The following is a 25,128-nucleotide window of genomic DNA, read 5'->3' on the forward strand; positions in this document are numbered from 1 at the left end:
TTTTGTCAACATAACTCAGGGTAGGGAAGCGCCGCCGATATCGTATCGACCTCTTAAGAAATATATTGTTTCATTCCGTTGCACAAATATATATTGGGATATTTTGTTTATCCGTTGCTTTGCACAATTTTTTAGGGCTTTTAATTTATTATATTTCTAAAATAAATAATAATTATATAAATATAAACTAGCGCCTCAAATTTGATGAGACGAATAAATTCCTAGGCCTACATAGTAGGCCTGTACTACACCCACAGCTTGAGTAAGAAACCACAAAACGAGACTTTAATAGCACGTTTTAACGAAATTCATTCACAAGCTACTTTATTTATTAGCTGTGGTCGGAACATTAATGTGTTATTCACACGTTAATTCCACGACTCACATCTTTGAGTTTAAAAATATCAAAACATTTAATAAAATAAAGAATATTTTCCATATTCCACAATTGGATGAATTTTGACTCGTAAAACATCATCTTACAACGGTATTGCTATAAGCGGTTCTCGTGTGACGAATCGTTACACATTTTATTACTTTGGATACTAGTAAATAACGATTACTTTTGTATTTTATTTTTTGACCCATTAACAGTGAGCTCTACTGATAATAATCCGATTAATTGCTCGATTGTTTTACTTCATAAAACTCTTAACTTGATTCTTGATAAAAAAAAAATAATACGAATTACTTTACGTTATTTATCGAGATAAATTCGTATTATAGGGAACACGTCAAAGTCACGTCCCTGTTTCGATGGAAAATTTTAAATTTTTCGACAAATGACGAGCTTCTCTCGATAACAATTCTAAGTGTTCCGTAGTGTAACAATAAAAGTAACTATAGCGGCTTGAAGCGTCTATTGAAATCATCCCATCTCGTTCATCATCTGAGCCAAGATTCAGTAAGCGTTCTAGATACAGCCAAGATAGTTCGCCGCTTTCCAAACCAGTCACTCTGACCCCAGGCCATCTGGTCACCCTTGTGTAATAGGCTTGGTAATTCATATATATTCATATATATAATTAAGTTTATTGCATTTATTTTTAACCGTTGAATGGATTTATTATGTTTGCGGGCGTGAGAGTAAAATTACATTGATTTGATTGATATTCGATTTTAAAACTTAAAATGTTTCATCCTTTATTGGACTCGAAGGATGCGGAATTTCGAGTCTCGACTCGCTAAGTTACGTTAGGGCATAAAATTGACGAAGTACAAGTCGCATCGTGACTTCAACTACAAGAACCTAGAATTGAATTTATTAGGCACCTCGTTAGGTAACTGATGCTTATGGACCTTTTGTTCTTTGATTGTTCGTTTCTATCATACGACTTTGGGAATTATAAAAAAACTGTCACGACGTGAAACGATAGCGATGGGAAATATATATCGAACTTAATTTAAAAGTAAAGTATCGATATGTTTACTGGCAAACCTATTTTAATGGCGTTTGCGTCGGCGACACCTGCGCACGCGTCGTCTGTCGGCCTTGTACTTTAGTACCTTGGCCTTAACTTAGTACCTTAATGTAGGCAGTAACGGTTCGCGGTTCATTGAGTTCAAATGTCAACGAAGGAAATTTCTTGCCAATTATAAATCATCTACTTTTTCCTTTTAAAATTAATTAATTTATTCTACACCATATACAATAGCTTTTACTCGTTTGTTATTCCTTTTTGTATTTAAAGTATTCTTAACTATCAAAGCTGATATTATCAGCCACCACCTCTATAGTATATCATATGTATCAATCTTTGACTATGAACTCGCATCAGATGTTATCGGCGTCACCTAAGATGTGTGTAAATCTATTGGGTGGAACTGTTTGCATTATTTATTTATTTTATGATATATACGGGCAAATGGGCCACCTGATGTTAAGTAGGCACCAGCCATGGACGTTGATGATGTAAGATATATTAATCATTCTTTACATCGCCAGTGCTCCAACAATCTTGGGAACGAAGATGTTATGTCCCTTGTGCCTGTAGTTACACTGGCTCACTCATCTTTCAAACCGAAACGCAATAATACTGAGTGTTGCTGTTTAGCGTCAGAATATGATTTTTATATTAACTACATATTTGAACTACATATTATTAACTGTTGAAATGAAATAAAAACTTGTTAAAACTAACTTATTGTGTAAGAGTAGTTCGTATTATACGAAACAAACATTTTATGTGTCAAATTAGCTCAGCGACGAAGTTTTACTATTATTTTCGGTCCCTTACGAATATGGTTTCGAAATAGAATTAAAGGAATTTCTAATCGGCCAAACATAGTAAGTAAACAGGTTTTTATACTAACGGTTTGTTAAGAAAATATTTTTACAACTAAAAGAAGTCATGTAACAAAACTTTAATAACATTTTTACAAACTATTAAAATACCCAACACTTAAACTAGATAGCATACACGATTCCAATAACAACGCGCTTGCCCTCTCACTCCCTCCTCGATGTATTTACAAGTATAAGTTAAAAATTTAGTCTCATAATATTAGGGACGGGTCTATAAAAACACCAGTGACAGGTTTATTTATAATTAAAATTTCAGAATGGGTTTTTTTCTTCAGAAATACGTTATAATGCGACAAACATATTTATGGTTATGTTTTTAATACCGTAAAATATTACTTAACGTTTCATTTTATCTCCTTGCTGTCTTTTCATTCATATCGTGTTACGTTTCGATAGTCATTGTTCTAGGTCCCTTTCAATGCCTCTTCGGCTGGATCGTGTTTGTATTTTCTTTTGCCGATTGTTTCTGCTTCCCGGATGGTGTCGGGTAACTGTGTCCGCGCTGTTTCAGGCATGAACAGAGTAAGAGCGCCGGACACTAATGAGGTTAAACCAAATATTAAGGCTGGTAATCCGGACCAGTATGTCATCTGAAATTTAGTCAAAAATAAAATGTTACAAGGATAAGTAACTTAGTGAAAACGTAGTATCGTTTTCACTAAGTTACCTCTATTTATTTTTATACGGTTCGTGCCAGGACTCTTGGTGGTAGCTACTTTGATCCGTAACTGAATGAAGAATGATGAATGTATTAATTATATACATATTTAGGTTTTATTCGTGATCAAATCTTTTGTTTTGCAGTCAATACAGAAAAAAATCTCTGTAGGCTACCACTTTGTAAAAAATTACGAGCATACAATCAATACTAATTAGTAATTAAAAATAGGTAAGAATTTCACCAGTAATGGCGTCTGTGGCGCCAAGAGTGATCCTACGCGGCCCACCGCTGAGCAAATGGAATGCATTGAGTTACGCGTGTAAGTGGGGAACAGCTCCGACGTGTACATGTAGACAATGTTGTAGGAGAACGTCGCCAGCATCTCGAATGCCATGAACAGCGCCAGTCCCAACCAAGCCAAGCCTGTGGACCGTTAATAACGTAAATATTATTAAGTTTTAACAGTGAATTAAAATAGCACAAAGGTTTTATGTATATGATGTAATCTCTTTGACCTCGTTGGATAGTAATTGGTTTATAGCACGGAGTTGGTATTTGTCGATTTTCAGTAGGGATATACATATATATAAAAATTGTATTTGATTGACATAACTTATACTACTAAGTTTTTTGTTGGTTCGTGTTGGTAGAATCTATATTCGAACTGGTGGTAAAAAATATGAATTAACAATCAATGAATTCCTGTAAAATCACGTTCCAGGTGTGCTTATAAGAACATACTTGAACAAAGTTGAGTTGATTTTGATGAATCTAACCTTAAAATGTAAATATTGTTATTCTGAACGTTAAAAAATCAGAAAACGACAATCATAATTTTTTGCATTTAAGTTGGATGTGAAAGTAGATTCTACCAAATACTCAGTCGTCACTTTTTCAAAGTAATTGAATAAAGCCGAAACATAATCTGATCTGACGATCTGACGTACCTTTTGGCATAAAAGGCTGCGATATACAGAAAACTCCACCGACAATGAAGGACGCGATCAATGGAAGCTTTCTTTTGTACTTAGCTAGAGCCAGCCAATAGAAGATGTTCGCAGGTATGTCCATTAAAATGAGCAATGCGAAGTTCAGATATTTGTTTCCGTTGATTAGGACAGAGCTGATCATCATACCGTAGTTGATCAGAGTGATCGTGAACCACCAGACCATACATACGAGGAATCTCTGCATCATTATCTTGGATCTAAAGGTCTTCATTAACAATTTCCTGTCGTTCAACTTGTTCGAAGTTTTCTCTTCGCTGTAGTCCAACTTGTTCAATAGATTCTTGTCTATTTTGACATTATTCCTTTTCGCAATCTTTTCTATTAACTTAATGCCTTGCTCTTTTTTCCCCTTACTGAAGAGCCATCGAATACTTTCGTCAAGAAAGAAGGAGTAAGTTAATATAATGAGCGTGGGCGCGTATATGACTCTGAGGAAGTTGCGCCAGTAGGGCACCGTCCAAGCAATAAAGGGCATTATAATTTGACCAACCGTATAAAAGTTTAGTAAAATCATCTGATACAATACCGCGCGTTTTTTTTCAACGATTTCTATACCTGTTAAAATGAAAAAAAAATTAACGTATTTGCTGTTAGTAAAATTGAAATACCCATAAGTATTTTGTTATATGGTTGTTTATTTTATTAATTATACCCTATGGTTGGTTACTCTACGAACAGCAATACTTTATATTTCTGATAGACATGGAGATACATTTTTTTCTGAATAATTTCTAGAAATATTTTAAATTTCAATAATTATTTTTTTAAATGTCGTGTTTTTAATAAAATGGAAACTAACTCACTTAACATAAACATAGGAGATAGTGCGTCACCGATGGCCGCCTCTAGTCCTTCCAAGACAATGTAGAGCCAATAAGAGTTGGCGCAGCTCTTGGCCAGACCGAGCACGGCTCCCATCGTTCCAGCAAATACTGCTGCAGTTTTACGACCAAATCTGTAAATTACTTACACCGAAATGTTTTGTGAGATTATTAATTTATTTATAAACAACTATTTAGATAACAAGTACATATGGATAGCCGTTTTTTATTGCTTCCACTGGTAACAGGGAGGCTTGTACATTTTCCGCACAGATATTGATTTTTGTTTTTTTTTTTTTAATACAAATGTATTTAAATCCTGAATGTAAATTATTTTCCGACGATGTGTTCGTCAAGTTTTGGATCATATACATTAAAATGTTTTTTTTTAAATATGTCACAAATCGACCTGTCGGATATCTGTCCCTGAAGTAGTTGCCCCACCATGCTCCCGAAGCAGTGGATCGTACCCACTAGTGTTGCTTTCCAGTCGTTACACGCCAACCCGAACTGTAATCATTTTTAACTTACTTTATATTTTATTATACATTTTTTAATTTTGATTTAGTCGTTTAGTCCTGATGACTTTGTGAAAAATACGTGAATATTAACCGAAGATAGGGGGTACAAATCGGGGTTCTGAATTTACATGCACTTAATTTGTGTTTACAATTCATTTCGTGCTTGTCGGTGAAAGAAAACATTGTGAGGAAACCTGCATGTGTCCGATGATTTGCCACAAGTGTATTCACTAACCCGCATCGTAGCAGAGTGGTGGAATAAGCTTCTTCTCCTCAAAAAGGATAGGAGGCCTTAATGCAGCAGCGGGACATAAACAGGTTCTTTCATTTTACATAATTGGTATAAAGGTTAATATCTATATTATAATTATGAAGAGTTATAATTATGTTATAGTTATTATTAGTATTATAATTATGAAGAGAGAGAGAGAGAAGACACTGTAAGAAATGTTAACCATCGCTTATATCGCCAATGTGCCACCAACCTTGGTAACTAAGATGTTATGTCCCTTGTGCCTGTTATTAAATATACCTAAAATTTAAATATACCTAATCAGAATAATATCAGATAAGATTGTCTGCACAAAACTGACTTTATAGTATATACGTGTGCATAAATACATGTAGACTCTGCTCTGTAACCCTATTTAATTTCGTGGCGGAAAAATCAATACTATGTCATCTCATATTTGAAGCCTCGGGACTTGCAGACATGTGTTAGGTAGTGGACTAACGTGGTAAAGAAGACATGCTACACACGTAAATGGTATAAGTAGCGTTCAGGATCTCGGTAAATTATTTCATGCGTGAGACGGATTTGAAGTTCTCGTAATGAATTCCTAACGTTTATGATGATTTTATATAAAATAATTTTAGTTTGATCTTCGTCTTAAATTATAAAATCGAAATGAATCTTAAAACGACCGACCACCATGCGGTTCCTAGATAATTTTATATGTGAAATAGTTTATCAGGACGTACCCATTTGTTATCGCATACCACTGGAATATTACGTTCGAGGCGGACTCGGGCCTCGTGCACCGCGGACCGGTCGCAAAAAATATGCAAATCGCCTCACCGACCAGTATCGGTATCGCAGACCGCAAACAAATTGCCCCCTAGGCTCTCGCATTGTTTGTTTTATTGGATGCATAGTTCATTTTAGTCTTATTGACTGCATTTGCTAGATCTGATATGTTTTTACTCTGCTGCGTCGGAGCGACGACGACTCAAGATATAATCCTTATACCTTTGGTTACCCCCTGGAACTTAAAAGGCTTAAGTACGATCGATTAGTATTCATTTCAACAAGTAAGGTGTACGACGTAGCAATACGTTAGACGTTCGCATATGTAAACGCTATCATCAAATGTAACTACGGGCACAAGGATCATAGCATTTACTTCTCAAGATTAATATTTATTTCAATGCCAATGACATTGGTATCGGCTGCCCGATACAATAAAAAATCCTACTGCGCATCCAATTGTCACTAAATTCTAACCGAATTTAAGTTCGTTTCGTTTAAAAATAAGGAAATCAATATTAATAAATAACTGACTTAAATGATTAGGTTAATGAAGTGAGGAGCCGTCGTTATAAATTTAATATTTTGTTCTGATGTAAATCGATTATAAAAAGGTTATTATAATTCCTATTTTAATTGCGAGATTAAGGTTTTCTATTGTTTGAAATTTGAAAATTATTTATTGTAATTAAAACAATATATATTTATATAAAATAACTTTATGATTGAGTGTTATCAAGATTTTTTTATATAATATTATATACATATAGTATATACTAATTTATTTTACATAATTAGTAAAATTTAATAAAGATCAAAGTTTAAAACATCTGCTTAACTAATTTCTTAAAGCAAATTAAAATAGTAAATAATATTTAAATACGTATCGAATATATTACATTATAATAAAACGTTATCACCTTGACATTTGTCAATGTCGTATTTTTCCCGCAGTCAAATAAGACTTGAAATTAATAATAAAAATGAAATTCTACAGCGACGTTTACATTGCCATAGCAACTGGAATAATCAACAGTAGCGGCTTTAATAGATATTTTCTACATCTGTAAATTGAAGCCTGAACCAGACCATTGAGTGATACCTCGACTAAATCAAGTTTAGCGGTAGGCGAATGCGCCACATTTATTTACAACGTTCAATAACAGTTATATTAATTTATTTATCGTTATCATTTTGACACTTTATACTCATACTTATTTTGAATATAACTGTTAAGTAACAGCCTGTAAATATCCCACTGCTGGATAACACCTCCTCTACCTTTTGAGTAAAAAAGAAATATAATTAATATTTTATTGTTGTTTTTTGTTGATTGCTTACATTTAATTAAACATCTTCAGACAGTTTCCAGTATAAATTTACTTCATTCATTTAAATCGAAAGCTTAGGGCGGGACGAAATTAAGTGAACCGATTACTCGTGTACGTTATTTTCAAGTTATGTCGCTGATGATGATAATGTCCTTCTGACTAATTTCGGCCACAGCTTAATCTCTCTTGAGGTTGGCCTTATTATATAGATTAGTCAACAACGCTGGATATTTTATAGTGCAAGTATATGCAATACAGGTGCACCGCTCGACCTAGAGTTTGAACTCAGGGCCTCGAGATCCGTCTAAATACTCTATCAATTATTCTACTCACGTAATACTGCTTTAGATTCAAGTCTTCTTAACTTGACGCTATCTTATTGGAATAGATTTGTTATTCGTTAAAAAAATATTGTTATTCGTTACTAGAAATAGTGGATTGTTAAAACTATAGCTTCCAAACTATTAAATTGGTTTGCAGGGCATCATAAAACAAAACTCTATTTTAATTATTAATGAAATAAATATGCTATGCCTATTTTTTATTTTTATTTAATTTACATAACCAGAAAGTTAAATATATTCTCACTGTAAAAATAATTTAAATACACAATTACCTTTATATTAGTGTAATGTTTCTTGTACTAAGTGGTCACGAACTTGAAGATGATCCGATAAGGTTAAAACTAGAGCCTTTTGTACTACAACTGGTCGACTGGTGTACTGGTGTACCGGTGCCCAGTCTTATCTGATAAGAGATACTATTAATTGTCTACGCGTAGATAGGTCACGAAGTACTAGATATTTCCTTTGTTTTGGGTGAAATCGCTTCGTTAATAACAAAACTGCTTGCTTAGGCTTTATTAATTGTACTAATCTACATATGTTTTTTTAAAGTAAATATGTAATAGCGTGTTAATGTCCCTCTGCTAGGCTAATGCGTCTAATTCTTTTGAGGAGAAGCTCATTCCATCACGCTAATGCGGGGTGGTGGATACACATGTGGCAGATTTTCATCCAACATGTGCAAGTTTGTGCTATGACTTCTACTCGGCGAGTTGGTAGATTTCTCGATTACTCACCTCGGCTACAAAGCTGTTCGGCACATCATAAACCCACTCCGTGCATGCTGTCGTCCGATTTGTGTTGAAAACAAGACATTGATGGTTGAGGGGTGGGTGTCGAAAGCACTGCTTTAAGCCCTCGTTTTCAAGGTCGAGTGATGTTATGTTATGCCAGGGGGCGGCGAACGAGGTTATTACAGATTCGCATTCGGGCACCTGACATCTGTTTTAAAAAGACAATATAAAGTAAATGCAAAATAATAATAATTAAGTATCTTCTAATCGTAAGCAAGTTTATGGTCTTACAAATTTTAATAAGAAAATGAAAAATTATGAAAAAGCATAAGTTTATAATTACAATTAAAGTAATAAATGATTCACCTGTAGTTAACATCTTCTACGGCAAAAACATAGTTTACGTTGTACATCGAGTTGGTTGAGTAAACGAGCGCCAGCATGCACATCGTCAACAGCTGGTGTTTGCCGAACGCCCCGAGCTTACTAAGAACCTCGTCCAGCTGCACGGGCTCCTCTTCGATTTCCTTTAAGGGCACCTCCTGATTCATTTTGTTGGACATATTCAGCTATATTCAAGTATTCACGATGTTCTATCATTGATTATTATTTAAAACGTATCGAGCTTGATTTTGTGGTAAATCTGGAAAATGCGGTTTGCGGCGTTGGCATTTGATTAAATTTAAATAAGTTGCAATAATAAAATTATTGTGAATGGTGATGTTCGTATGACATTGTAATGAACGTTATAAGAACAAAAAACGTACATACCAATTCACCGGGAATGAATGAACTTGACAACAGGATGGGAGCTATTCAAACGAAATTCACTCATTTATAACGACTCAGAATTAGGGCATCCAACACTGCAGGAAACGCTAAGAATATAATCATCCTAGACGTCCACTCCTCGTACGAGACACGAGAATAATAACGTTATCGATATTTAAAATGGTAAATGCCAAGAGCGACGCTGGCTGACGAGCTCAGGGGAACTGACGATGAGTGATTCCGAGCGTAACTTGAATTGAATTGTTGACATTTTAGTTCGTTCAGGTCGAGATAACGAAGTTTGTGATAGTAAACCACTACGCGTAGAAAACTTAAGCAATCGAGTAACATTTGTTACGATTTGTAACGACGCGCGCCGCACGTTTTTCTTATATCTTTTAACACTTGAAGCAAATATTTTAATATCGAAATAAAATTATTTATTTGTCACACATCACGAAGGAGATTAAAATATAAAACATTAATTAAATGATAATTTACCATACATAATTGTACTTAAATGTCATTGAAAATTATGATAATGACTTTCTAAATTGTAGGGCGATGGCATTTTATCAAACAATAGGTAAAATAACATTATCAATAAAATATTTCTTATATTTTTAGGGTTTAGTATTTAACGTAAAGATTATGAATAAAATTCACTTGAAGTGTAGTTTTGAACAAAGTCGTCTGTAGTTAAGAAACTAATGTTAAAAATGACATTTAAACGATGTTCTTGCGTGTCTATCTTAAAAATTGTTAAGAAACTCTTAGTACTAGCTCAGAGTTTAAAGGTTATCAGTATTCATACTTCCGAGTCTCGAAAAGTATCTTAAGCCGTTACTCCTGCGTCTGATCCGGTCCTGTCAGATTGTCATCCTATCGGATAATGAGTGATGCTCTCTGTTTTCCCCATAAAGAGTGCATCTGGACTTGCAGAAACTGCACTTCTGCATTATAATATTTCTTAAACAGTGGGGTAGTAGCGTCGAGAATGACTGCGATGTCCGAAATTGGTCAGGACAAGATTACCATCATTAGTGCTTGTGATCTAAATATCTCTGCAAAAGTTCCACGTACTTTAAAAGAAAAGCAATCATGTCGCTTAGACATTTATTTATATATTTTTTTCTGAATTTTCATTGTATAATACTGCTGAAGTGCAGGTAAATATAAATCATGTCAGAGAAATCAATTTAGTTCTATTGGTGTAGTCTAGGGCTCTTAAAAGGCTCGGAGTTAATAGCTCTGATAATGGATACCTAGGGCGGGGGCGGTACAACGAAGTCATCCGCGTCATTACTTGCGGTAATGACAGCGGTAATGACTGTTTGATTGAACTCCGCCGTCTGTTGGACACATATGACTTTATTTGACTTGGTTCAATAAATATATTGAAGTCTTAACAACTCAACGATAAGGTAAAGGTATAGCGGTTACAATAATGTACTCACTATCGCTGTACACGAGTTTATCGGCAAAAAATGCGTCAACCAAATGTATGTAATATGTTTATGTGTGTACCAACTATACCCATGTAATGTTTTTTATTTTCTCTTCGTTACTTGGGCACTCGGCAGTTAGTTTTGAGTGCTGTTAATAATGTTATCTTACAAATGTTTTCTATTATATATTATCATCATATTCAACCCACATTAATCCACTGCTGGACATAGGCCTCCTCACAGGCGCGCCAGTTCTCCCGGTCCTGTGCTAGTCGCATCCATTGAGCACCCGCTATCTTCCTAAAATCGTCTGACCATCGGGCGGGTGGTCTGCCCACTGGCCTTTTTGCTTCTCTAGGCCACCACTACGTGACGACTTTAGTCCACCTTCCGTCTTCTCGTCTGGCCAAGTGTCCAGCCCATCCACTTTAACCTCGTGACATTTAAAATTATTGCAAACTCTAGATTATATATAATATAATATATATATCTCTTTACTCAACTCAACAATTATTTTCTAATACTATAATTTTAAGACGCTTAACTTTTCAATCTACATCATACATCTAATACAATCTACATTCAAGTCAAGACGTTAACGCCATGTCATATGTAGCGACATTCAATCAAATATTGAATGTCAATATTGCGATGTTTAATCGTCCATTAACTGTTATGATTACTAAAAAAAAGTCATTACATCTTTGCTTATTATAGATTATTAGAATTTTGATACGGATTTCACCATCGCTAACGTGGTTTTTTCATATGTGTTAATGTTAATAATATCAATTAAAATTAAGATATTGCACAGATTTATTAAAATTTAGCTCGCTGAAGTGGAAGTGGGCTGGTCATGTCTCCAGGCGCATTGATGGCCGATGGAGCCGACACGTGTTGGAGTGGAGACCACGCTTAGGCAAACGTAGTGTAGGACGCCCTGTGACAAGATGGGCCGACGATTTAAAAAAGGTGGCAGGTTCGGGATGGATGCGGACTGCCCAAGATCGGGATGGTTGGCGTTCTATGGGGGAGGCTTTCGTCCAGCAGTGGACGGCAAAAGGCTAAAAAAAAAAAATAAAAAAAAAAAAAAAAAATAAAAAAAATTAAAATTGATCGACAGTGTGCAGTAACAATAAAACTTTAAAAAAAACCTAAGTGAGTTATTTAATAATTAAATATATAAAACATCAACATAATACATGCGAAATTACAAGACCAAATTGTAAAGTGTAAACGGTAATAATAATTTGCGGGAAACGTTTAAAATTAATACGTTATTAATATTAATAAAGAATAATAGTGGGTGTCAAGTAAATAGTCTTATGCGTCGAACATACGACCTCCCTTTTATTTTGAATTCAGTAAATAATTACAGTAATTTGTTTGGTGCCACATTTATTTTAATTTGCGATGTGTGTAGATAAACATGTAATTATAATAAATTAGCAATGCTAATTGCAGTATAGGCTCTCAAATTCTAACTTACTTTTACAATAATGCCTTAGTTGAATTAATTGAAATAAAAAAAAGCATTTCTCACTTTTTAATTTAATGGTAAAATAATGAAAAGATGTATAAATTAATCAATTTTAAAATCTGTAGATTTTTTTTGGTGTATACAAATGTAGTATGGAATGGAGTAGTATAAAAAGTGGTCGCGAAAATAAATTGAGAATATAAGAATATTTTAAATTATTAGTAGCGTCATTCATATTTAATTGAAATTCTCACAAGCGCTATGAGATTACTGTTTCTGCGTAAATACTGAGTTATATTTGCAGCGTGATAACATGCGCAATATGTGTTATAAGTTGGCAGTTCATCTCTGGTGAAGTTAGCGCTAACTAACTCTCTAAAAAATCTCAGGAAATACCGTTCTGGTTTGAATAATTATTATTGTGTTAGATAAGGCGTTTATTGAGAAAGTCAATAGATTATATAACTTCACACTACGACCCTAAGAAGCGAAACCATAACCGTAAACATCGACCAATATGTCCGACCGTATGATGTGTTTAATTCAAATCGTAGAAACATAAAACCCCGGGGCACCCTCGGTTACAAGATAAAACTATCCAATCTTGGTCGTGAATGTCGCGCCGCAATTAGTGTTAATATTATGATTTTTCTATCTTGATGTGTTTGTCGTGTCGTGACTAGAAGTGACTTGTTGATTTAATGATATTTATATCAATAACCTTGTAATTTAGAGGACATTTTATTAAGGTGTATATTATATGTATTGACTGCCTCGTGTGTCTATCTGCCTAGAGGTCGCGGGTTCAAACCCCGGGTTGGGCCATTAAAAAGTTATTGGGTTTTTCTGTCTAGAAATTCTAAGTAGCGGCCTGGAGCTTGGAAATTATTTGGAAAAGAGAGTATACCTGCGTTTGCGCTCAAACTTGGCCAAATGCGGCCAGGAGAACAAGAATTCGATATCATACTGTATGACTGTATACTGTAAGACTTTAAATACAACATATAATAATCAATTTTAAAATGTTAATTATATTCAATATTACTTGAAAATCAGCAGAATGCTAATAAATGCTGTACTTCCGAATAATTTTTCCGAACATCCTGTTCAACGTCATTCTTTTAAGCACTACCATAGAAATTAATGTAGTCATATACGTTGCTTAACAAAATACATAAATATAATTATTTAGTTATCCTCGGACGAAGCCGCGACGGTTTATATTCTAGTACAATATAATACATTATATATCAGAAAACTTGAGGTTTTTTGCGTTAATAAAACGACGAGTTATTGTTAATGTGAGTGTATATTTAACTCATCCCGTTCAGTATCTTATCTCGGATGTCGACACTTACAATAATAGTTATTCAAGACTTTTATTTTACAAGTGTTCACAACGTCCTTGCGGTGATACTTCACCACCCACGCCACGTTCTCTCTCATATACACATGGGAATATTATGGGTTCACAGAAAAATCACCTTTATAACGCCATCATGCGATTGAATTTAAACTAATATCGAAAATAATGCTAGGACTGCTAGGTAACCCGTTCATATTTATAGATACAATGTAGGTTGGAAATGTGTTTATAAAAAGAGATTTTAAAGTTTGTCGGTTAGCACGTGGTATGCACAACGATGCCTGTCTGTCTAACACGGGTTACACCGGTCAACAGCCAGCCGTAACAGCCTGTGAATGTCCCACTGCTGGGCTAAAGGCCTCCTCTCCTCTTTTTTGAGGAGAAGGTTTTGGAGCTTATTCCACCACGCTGCTCCAATGCGGGTTGGTAGAATTCACATGTGGCAGAATTTCAGTGAAATTAGACACATGCAGGTTTCCTCACGATGTTTTCCTTCACCGTAAAGCACGAGATGAATTATAATCACAAATTAAGCACATGAAAATTCAGTGGTGCTTGCCCGGGTTTGAACCCACGATCATCGGCTAAGATTCACGCATTCTTACCACAGGGCCATCTCGGCAACAGCCAGCAATGGTTACGAATGAATTACGCGTGTTTATTTTGTATACGCGTTGAATGTTTACGGGAACAGTTAGACCACCGAAACGTATATCTTACTTTGTCAAAGCATATTGTGCTTTATTTACATGTCATACAAAGTTAAAGTTGATAATTTTGTTTGACTTTGGTGTATTTACTTCAGGTAACCGTTTTCTTCTCAGTTAATACCGAAACGGGATGCCGATTCTTATTAAACTTTGACTATATTATAAATGTTTGTGGTTCAGTACATTAGGATAAGTATTTGAGCATTAATTTGATATTCAAGCGATAAATGATATATTATTGATGCTTGTAGATTTTGAAATTGCAAGTCAATTAAACCTTTATAACTTTATAACAATAAATTGTAAGTATTTGTAATTATTGTTTTTCATTGAATTCTTATTAATCTTTAATAATCGTCTCTCTTTACAAAAAACAAAATTAGGGTGGGTTTTGTAGTGTTGGGGGGGAGGGTGCAGAGGTTTTACATAAAAAGTAGCCTATGTACTTTCTAAATACTTCAATACTTCATAATTCAACAAAATCGGTTTAGTGGTTTAGACGTGAAAGTGTAACAGACAGACGGAGTTGCCGTCATACTTGTGTAGCTGTTATTAAATTCAATTTTAGTAATATTGTTTTTTTTTTAAATAATTGAAACAATTAATATGCCACAATATAATCGAATTACAAGCCGACTTTATGAATCTAGGTCTTCATTGAGTGACGAGATCTCAAAGGTACTGTACTTTAGTGCACAAATGTGTGCCTGCAAACATAGGTGCACATAATCCGATATGACGGCAAGCCGAGTTCTGCCAACTTCCATTCTCCTTTTACTGAAAAACTTAGGACAGAAAAATCCAATAATTTTGTATGGGCTCGGCTTGTAATATTAGTAAGATAGGTGAGTATCATAGTCAACTCCCAGACTTCTAGAAACAAACACAAATAATCGTCTCGTTTACCCGGTATTTTGCTGACTCACTGGCATTACAAGCTACCGGAACTCAAAAGTACATCTTCGATGTGGTGTAAATGGCCGATCCAGCGGTGAACTGTACCACTAGTAATTTCTCGCAAAACACGTAACTGGCATAAACCTGTTCAACGAGATCGAAGCATGCAACATGAATAAAATGAAGAGTAATTATAAATTAAGATGTTCATAATATTTTAATACTAGTAAGTTTGATCGTGTTTACTACAAGTAATTTATTTCAAGGTTTCCAATCGAGCTGTTTTATGGACGCATACTTTAATCATACTGTTCACTGTATAATCATATCATCATATTAATAAAGCTCTGGTATTATTACAAATGAATTATGCTTTAATGCCATGCCTCTATATACCAGCTTTTATAAGCTTATATGTAAGAATGTAAAATCAGAATTTATGCTGCCTGTTCCAGGTAGCCAGTCCACCTGGTTGGAAGACGCTCTGTGCTCTTTATTCCAAGGTTTGGTCCCCATTCTAAAATTTTACTTCCCTTTCATTATAGGTCCCCCGAACAATGCTGCCTGCGCACTACCACTTCAGTTTGCAACAACATTACCAAATATAATCGAATAGAATTACTGTTAACTTCTTCATACTTATATATTCAATACGAGCAGGACGTTAGAGAAGTAAGATTTTATCTCAAGTGTCTGTGGACAAGTTTCTTGTAGTCAAAAATTTCTAAAATATCTAAAGCTATAAAACATAGTCTAAAAATTAAAGACATAGAATTTACAAACTTTTATTGAAAGAAAATAGCATATAAACATCTAATTTATTAGGTTTAAATAAGTATTACTTAGAAATGTTTGGAAAGTTATCTGTTCCTAACGCGTCATGTTGCTGATACCGAGAAGTAAATATTAACGGTTAAATTTTAAACAGAAATTTAACACCGAAACCGAACTCCTGACACGAAATGAATTTAGAAAGTACTTGGAGTAATTCTAACTCGGAATACCTTACGTTCTACACCGAAACAGTGTCATTACTGGCAGTGATCGGCGCTGACTTGCGGTTTCACTATATCAATACAACTTGCCGCGGAAAATATTGGGGAGTCAAGCAGAAAATTAGAATCTTAACGCTTTAAGCGCATAATAATAACCGAATATGCCGATGGTGTTTCAAATAAATAATTTTTTTTTTTTATAGAATAGGAAGGCGGACGAGCATATGGGCTACCTGATGGTAAGTGGTCACCAAACGCCCTTAGACATTGGCATTGTAAGAAATGTTAACCATCGCTTACATCACCAATGCGCCACCAACCTTGGGAACTAAGATGTTATGTCCCTTGTGCCTGTAATTACACTGGCTCACTCACCCTTCAAACCGGAACACAACAATACCAAGTACTGCTGTTTTGCGGTAGAATATCTGATGAGTGGGTGGTACCTACCCAGACGAGCTTGGACAAAGCTCTACCACCAGTAAGAATAATTAACTTATTTTCTTATATACACTTTGTTTACTTTATATTATACATAATGATTAACTGCCTCGTTCCTGTATCTACTTAAAATAAAATTTATTGTTTTTATTTTCTGACAAGCCATTCACAGTAGTAGTTCAAAGTTTTAAAATTATCAGTGTAAACAAGTAAAGCCGTTTGTGCTGAACATTGAAAGCCTCTCTGGTCATAAGATTGCCGTCCCCCCTAATGACAAGAGCGAGAGAATACAGTGAGCCTATAGTAGTGTATGAATTTGTCCACTAAAATATATCTTTTGTGATTGGCCGCCATGGCCAACAGTCGGTCAGGCGGATATCATTGAAATGTGAAATAAATACTCTACAATCAACCTATCCGTTGGATTGTTTTAGCATTGTCAATGTACGTATAATCTTAAACGCAAGCACGTACGTGAAGCGTGTTCGCCTGCGCGCACGTACGCTTGCAAACACACATCAACCACATTACACATGCAATTTTACCATCTTTGGTACTCGAAAATTGTGTTGTGTGACTCAACCAGATTAAACACGAATAACGAACACTTGTTAAATTTTACACGAATCATTCCTAATATAAAAGTCGGCGTGTCGGGCTGTTCTCGTCTCGGCACCGCGGTGATCATGACAGAGCCAACCAGTATTTATCCTAAAATACCAACCGGCACTGCGTCGTGACTCGCTGTGCGTGTGTTCTGCCCAGATTAAGTTGTGGGCTACAATTAGTGTTGCCGGGCTAATATCGCGAGCTACGGGAAAAGGATAAAAAACAAGTTATAAGACGGGATATCGTTACCATTATGTTTTTGTTCAGGAATTTGTTTAAAGTAATTTTAATAATAAAAAAAAAAATATTTTCTCTCAGGTTCCGTGCTATTGCGATTTCTTCGAGTTTATGATCTGACTGATATGCAACATATATTTCTCAATTATCAAAGTCCAAGCGGGCGGTTGCATTCAGCTCGATGAATGATTAAAGTAAATAATATATGGACCTATACTTCGTACTAACACGCTATAACGGGTCTGACATATTATAGTAATGAGGCTTTCGAAATCTTTGCCAGCACACGCTTAAATAGTTTATTAACAAAACATTTTTCTGTTACAGGTATCCATTTGTGAGGAGTGCGAATAAAAATCAACACTAAATCAATAGTTATACGATTTATAATCGTACGCTTCTTGCGTGCAACGTACATAGTGATTTTTGTTCATACATCAAATTTTAAACACATTTCAAAACTATTATGGTGTCAAAATAAAAACGTTTCTACTTTATTAAGGCGCAGAGCATACAATGTGTATTTATCTTGGTCGGGTTGCGCCAGTCATCAACTCTTCTATTGTTGATCCAACGGGTCAAAAAGTTTACATTAGCCCGTTAATTCTCGGGTTCCGCATACGAACGATAATCGCTTAACAGTCGCGCGATGTCGTGACAGAAAATGTAAAGGCATTCCATCGCTTACTGATTTAATTTAATTGTTATAAAATAGACATAATCTATCAATTCACGTCGCTACGTCGATTGACGATTATAATGGTAATTTAAAACATTTTGAAGATATAATGCATGACGTGATGCAGTCACTTTCATTTTGTTTGTTGAATATTTGTTAAAATTCGTGCGCTACCAACTGTAATTCTTTGTGGTATTTTGTTAATACACCATTTATTGAAAGAGGTTATCTAATACATCACTACGACCACCGGGGAAAGAGTCATGTATCGCGAGAAATACCGCGCGGAGCGTCTTGTATGACACAAGTTAACGTAAAAACACGTTTGCACATTACCGCAATCAAGTCTTAAGGTCAATTATTTCGAATGATAACTCAATTTGATGTATCAACAGATGATTTTTATTATTAAAATCATTGAATGGTAAATAATAATCCGTAGCGATCTCTCAGAAGGAGCCTTTTGTGTTCTAACTTCGGAAAAACGGAGCTTATTAATTTTAAAGTTTTTAATTTGATTTGTTGACGGACGCTGTATGCAACCGCGCTTTGAGGCTATAAATTTAATGAATACTTTGAAATGTGTTTTATAATTTGAATTTATAGAAATAAATACTGATTTGTGTCAATAAAAGTCCCACCGACAAAAACATAGCGCCCGCGGTAGTGAATATAACCAGATTGTTTAGTGCCATTTGTAAACAGAAATTATACAAAGTATCAAATACAGTTGAATAATCGCGAGTGGTTCAGTGCTATTAAAACGAGTTGCTTTTTTGCAACATTCGGCGATCAAAGTTAAGTAGTCACGCAATGTAGCGTATCTTGAACTTGACTAACACTTGCGTCGTTGGACTGTCTGCGACCACAAAGTGTCACCATAGATAGTGTTTCGTGTAGCTCGCCGTACAGTCGTTGTTCAGTGAAGTGATGTCCGATGTATCGAGATGAAGCGGAGCAAGTCGTACACGTGGCTGTCTGGGCTGTTGAAACCGAAGCCCGATGAAGACGAGTGGGGCGCCGTGCCTTGGGTCCGAGCTGAAGTACTGCAGCATGACAGGTAAGCTCATCACTATTATACAATGTAGAATCATTAGACTTACCTATTCATATAATCAAAGTAAAAAAATCAAATGATCTGAGAAAAAGCGGCAATAGGAACTCAGCTTTTTGTTGTCCAGTTTTGCAATTGCTTACAATATTCTATATGCTACAGAAACAACTAGAAGACCATCGTAAAAAAGCATAAGTGGCATATTTTATATTATTTTAATTGAATTAACCTTTTTTTTTTCTCGTGTTATAATATAATTTAACAAGTACCGCTCCGCGTGTAAAAAGATACGACGATGTTTCTGAACTTGTTTAATTTTGTGAATATTCTTAATTTCTTGGATAAGATCGTGATCAATCATTATTATCGTACCGTATCCGTTTACATTCATTAAATAATTTTTACAGTAATTGATCGCTTGCTTTTGAAGCAAAAGGATTTTTATAAAACAATTTTAAAAATTGGGAAAAAATAGACTTATAAAGGCAGAATGCCAAATGTGTTTTTTTTAACACATAATATTGTGTAAATACTTGCTTTGCTATATTTAAATAATGATCACACTATAAACGTATACCAGAATCCCACGTAACCCAGAATAGTATTTCTAAATCAGATAATTTTTAAAATGGTATAGTTTAGTTTATGATCTTTAAAATAAAATGTGATGTATCGATATCGTTTGACCTTTGTTATGTTACTTTGAGATTCGAACTCAGGGACTAAAGTAATAAAGATCAAATTTGTACTTTAACAGGAATAGCTGTACGTCGGGTATCCATGCAATCTAGATGCAATAATTTTCGGCCAGCTTACTAAAGTTTTTGATTTTTTTCCGTTAAGTTCATGAAGCATCTTTTTCAACCCCTCAAAAGTTATTAAAACTTAATGTTAACGAACACTTTGGTTTACGTAGACTTAAAAATATAAAACTAATTGCAGGATTTTTTGAAGTTCCTCCGGGATAGGTTGAAACGTTGTTTTGCTTCAATATTGTTTTAAGTTTTTTTTTATTATTCTATGTCATATTCTGGTACAAGATGAATTAAAAATGATCTATCCGATATTAAGATATGTTATGGTGAGCGTAGTCGTATAGTCGTCGAGTATAATGGACGACGGTCGCCGCGGGCGCGGTCAAAGTGCAAGCCGTTGATAGTATTGATGAACAACTTAATTGTGACGTCACTGGAATAACTCCATCTTATGAATGACCTTTGACTAATCAACCTCTATAATCTTTTCATCTTAGCTTATAATATATATAAAAATTAAAGTTAAAAGTGGTATCTATTATGAAATAGAAATATGATTTGTATATCTTTTCGTTACAAGGCTAGATGTCTTTTTTGGACTGTCGGTTGAAATATTGCCACGTGTATTGTATCCATTATACCTGCTAAAAGAACAGCGTGCCAATTTTATATTTATTAAATAATTATAATTATATTAACACAAGTGCAAGTGGTATGTATTTCTATAGAGTATGTATACTTAGTATATTATGTATTTGAAACTCACTTAAAGGATCGCAGTTTATTTACTTTAATTAAGATTTTTAAAATGTTGGGATCACTCATAAGGGCATATAGTTTCCTGTCGTGTATTTCGTTTTTGTAAATATTCAACTTAACAAAAACAATAATTCCGCGTACCGCACTTTGTATTGTACAAGCGATGCTCAATTGAGATAAACTACATATAATACCGCATACATGACAGCGATACGGGTCTCCTCACAAACCGTACGATTCAATGCTTACAAGTGGTCGTGACAGGTATGTGGTGTAGGGTTTCAAAGTATTGTGGAGCGCGTGAGCGGGACGATGGGTATGGAAAGAATTATGTGACCACAATTCAGGGAGCTCGGCCGTCAGTACTGAGTTCAGGGGCTCAGTAAGATACTCTCATATATATACTATTGACAATTGTATACCTTGTCGTTGTTTCTCACTGTCTGACCTCCAGTTAAATTTCCCGAGATGGCACAGCGGTCACAACTAGTGAAGCGCAATCGCAGCAAAAATGACAAGCACCGCTCAGTTTTCATGTGTTTGTGCTAAAAATTCTTCTCATTCGTGGTGAAGAAAACATCGCAAGGAACCTTGCATGCGGCATGATATTCCGCCACATGGCAGTTCATCAACATGCATTCAATATAGGTAGAGCATGTCCATTAGTGGGACTGGGGACTAGTTTTATTATATTCAACTTTTAATTATTGCAGTCTCTTTTTAATTTTAAACCATATAGTTGTTATGAGACATGAGTATTTTAATGTAAACATTAATTAACAACACAAACATTTGAGCCTTGACTCATCTTTAACTTTATACAAATAGAGCTAGCATACATAATATGCGTTCTATATTACCAAACAGACTTTTAAAACGGATAGGCTATCTATATAAAGATTTTCTTTCAGTCACATGTTTGTACAAGTAGTTTAGATAAAACAACACTATTGTAATAATATCATTTAGTAACTAAAGCAAAGCATCCGTCTGTACCATAATTTCCTCATTACACTATGACTCGTCAATCGACTCAAATGGTGAGCCTCGCTGAACGTTCGTAGCTTGCACGTATACTTACCATTTGGCCAGGGGCCTCGAATTGAATCACTAACCACAGACCGGCCGTCCACGCAACACTCACAGTCGATTCCCGATGCGTATAACCAATAATAACCTTTAGAGCTCATTATTAGGGACTAAAATGGTTTGCAACATTATTCAGTTTTTGGAATCGATGGGAAAGAATTTCGAGACGGTTTTCGATGGAAAGGAATAATTGAAAAGGTATTAATGTTGGTCGAGGAAATACGTTCAGACCGCAGCCGGCGAACGGACTGCGGTGACGGAAGACTGCGGCGAGACAGGTGTTACTGCTTTTAAGCAATTGGACGAATAGTAACTGCTTAAAGTACTAAAATAACTTAGGAGTAATATTATATAAGTTAAGGAACGCTTGTGTGCTAAAGGTCACACATCCGATGACTTTTTAAATGATTGCACACCCTGGGAATGAATCGATCGCCTCCAGGTTATCTCAAATTAAAAAAAAAAAAGTATATATAATTTGGCCAGTGTTGTATATGTATTGCACTTCTTGTAAAGAAATGAGTTATAAAAAAACCGCTGAGTTTGTTTCGCCGGTTCTTCTCAGGTCTGAGATGCTTACTTCCGAACCGGTGGTAGATTTATGACAATCAATGAGCAAGTGTAACGCTTCTATATTGAATAAAGATTTTTGACTTTTGACTTGACTTGATATTGATAAATATTGAAGTAAAGCAAATTAAATTGAATTAACAAGAAGTCTTCTCTATAAGACATCACTAAATATAAGTTCTTATATAACTTATCGTGATCGATTTCGATTCGAGAACAATAACGACAATTTCATATTGTATAGTCTTACATACATTGACTTGCCTTTCCCTAATTTTAATAAATGACTATTTTTTATTTCGTGGTTTTATGTTAATGTTATCAAAAAAATCAAGATACAACGCACACACACACACATTAATATAAGTAGACTTCGTCTGATTGTAAGCCGCACGAATCAAATTAATGCCAAATGAATCAAGGCTGTGTTCTAATTAATTTAATATCTAATAAAGTAAAAATATAAAATTTGCAATAAAATCAAATTCGCAAATATATATATTATTCCGGAATAGATGTGTCTACTCCCAGGTCCATAAACTATTTCTTTGCCAAAGACCACGTCGATCCTTTGCTTTTATGCTAAGAAGGACACCAGCAAACACGCTCTGATTGTTATCATATTAGTAGAGTTGTGTCAATATAAAATACGTGTTCCATTCCTTTAAAGCATCTCAAGTATCACTTTCGAACTAGAACTAAAAAGACAGGGTGTACAATAAAACCGCCATATTTCTTAAGCTTTTCAAAATCCCATAAGGAAAATATATCAAGCAGTACTTAAGATTTGTGCTTACTGCAAGGATCATGAACTTCCCCCAACACTTATTCTGAATTCACACATTTCACCCTCGACAATGGCAGTTACCATACGATCTAGAAATTACCTGCATTTCAGGCGAATATAAGCCCTTCTGTCATATGTTTAAGGGATGGTTTGGTGAGAAATTGTAAAAGCAATTGTTTAAGGAATGACGTTATTCAAACTAAACGTATTTGACAGTTTTATTCTTTATTATAAGATGCTGTGCCATTCAGCCACGTTTGACACTCGGATGAAATTATTATGAAAATATAATTTATGACAATATATTTTACTATTCAAGCTATTTAAGATTTTATAAGACTATTTATAAAATAATATATTTCATTTCGTTTTGAAAAAAGAAGAAAAATATATAATTACCGAATATAATTTAAAAAATATCTGATTGATAGTGCATTGACACAGTAAGTATTGGTCTTAAGTCACAACAACTAAAACGAAACAATGAAAAGACAACAATGCCAAAACGAGCTTAAAGTTGAAAGATATTATGAAATATGAAAACAAAAGTTAAATCTGAAAGTGGCTCGTGTCGCGTCATGTGAGGGGTCACGGCACACTTACTGCGCTATAAATTGGGAATAGTCCACATTATGAGCTCTCTTCCCGCAAAAAGAGGATTTATACGAGGAAAGTGACTTCATTTTATTTCCCTTTTTTTAAATAGATGTAAGTTGAACTGAGATTTTCTTCAATTTAATATTTTACTACTGACGAGAAAACTTGAGAAATTTATAAGATTATTTATAGACAGTTTTAATTTCCAATTTTTAAAATATATTATGATATTATTTTGTAATATAACATATTTATATTGATTTGATGTTAGTTGATTTGTTTGAATCCGAAATATAAATTGAATGTAAATATACTCGTATATTTATACGTATGTACGTACGGATTGCATGCTATTTAACATGCAGAGGAATATTTAATGTACTTAACCTAGTATTCCTAAATGTATACAATAATAATAAATGCAAAGCTACTACCGATTCGGAATAAAGATACTCTTGAGAAGAACCCACAGGGAACTCCTCCATCAATAAAAGAAATAGTGTAAGAAAAATACGATGTACCCACATTTTTACGATTAACATAAAGTGTGTAAAAAGGCACTCAAAACGTAATACGAGAAGAGTTTGTCGTCACGCTGCCCGAAGTAAACTTAGCTGTGAGAATGGTCGTGTGCTATCGCGATATAATTAGAGAGTTATAACTGTGAAAGAAAACTATGTTATTATTATACATCAATAACGTGATTTAAATGTGAGATTGCCGTGTAAAGCGATTTTAAATAAATTGTGTGACAGTAAAATGGTGCTTCAAATTATAATCGCCATCACTTGAAGAAATTATTTACGACAGGTATGATAGTAAATATTTGTTTATTTAAATAATTAATTACTAAAACTCAGCGAGCGAGCGGGTTGGCCGTAGCTCGTACATTATGTAATGTTTATATAATACGTTAGTCGATACCGGATAACTTCTTATCAGTAGCATTTGCAAGTCAATATAGTTTAATCTCGTTAAACGCAGTTTTATCCGAGGAGGACCATTAGATTCAGTGTTTATCTAGCACTGAATTTTAGTATCGTCTGTATCGGCCGGGTTGTGCTTCTATTAACATAAATATTATACGGTTATTTTGCTGTATTTTAAAGACAAACGCACCGGTTCCTGAT

General features: G+C 34.6%; 1 protein-coding gene across 2 annotated transcripts; it reads right to left on the minus strand.

Moving 5' to 3' along the window:
• Window positions 1–2,349: 2,349 nt before the first annotated feature.
• Window positions 2,350–9,785, minus strand: LOC126774979 (solute carrier family 22 member 1-like). Of its 2 annotated transcripts, none has more exons than XM_050496673.1 (8): window positions 9,526–9,785; window positions 9,121–9,296; window positions 8,758–8,962; window positions 5,207–5,307; window positions 4,780–4,931; window positions 3,914–4,531; window positions 3,208–3,389; window positions 2,350–2,895 (listed from the first exon to the last, which is right to left on the minus strand). In XM_050496673.1, the coding sequence occupies exons 2-8, from the start codon at window positions 9,201–9,203 to the stop codon at window positions 2,710–2,712; spliced, it is 1,527 nt and encodes a 508-aa protein (XP_050352630.1). In that variant the 5' UTR covers window positions 9,204–9,296; window positions 9,526–9,785; the 3' UTR covers window positions 2,350–2,709. The 2 variants fall into 2 exon arrangements, with proteins under 2 accessions (XP_050352630.1, XP_050352629.1); XM_050496672.1 differs by having other exon boundaries at window positions 9,121–9,397.
• Between the last annotated feature and the right edge of the window lie 15,343 nt (window positions 9,786–25,128).

The sequence above is a fragment of the Nymphalis io genome, chromosome 17 (genome assembly GCF_905147045.1).
Source record: "Nymphalis io chromosome 17, ilAglIoxx1.1, whole genome shotgun sequence".
Taxonomy (NCBI): domain Eukaryota; kingdom Metazoa; phylum Arthropoda; class Insecta; order Lepidoptera; family Nymphalidae; genus Nymphalis; species Nymphalis io.

Coding starts and splice junctions, on each gene's coding strand:
- LOC126774979 (XM_050496672.1), bottom strand. CDS start 9,317: ATGTCCAACAAAATGAATCAGGAGGTGCCCTTAAAGGAAATCGAAGAG. Junction 4,932..5,206: donor CAGGGACAGATATCCGACAG/GTCGATTTGTGA, acceptor AGTAATTTACAG/ATTTGGTCGTAAAACTGCAG. Junction 3,390..3,913: donor GCAGCCTTTTATGCCAAAAG/GTACGTCAGATC, acceptor AACGGTCCACAG/GCTTGGCTTGGTTGGGACTG.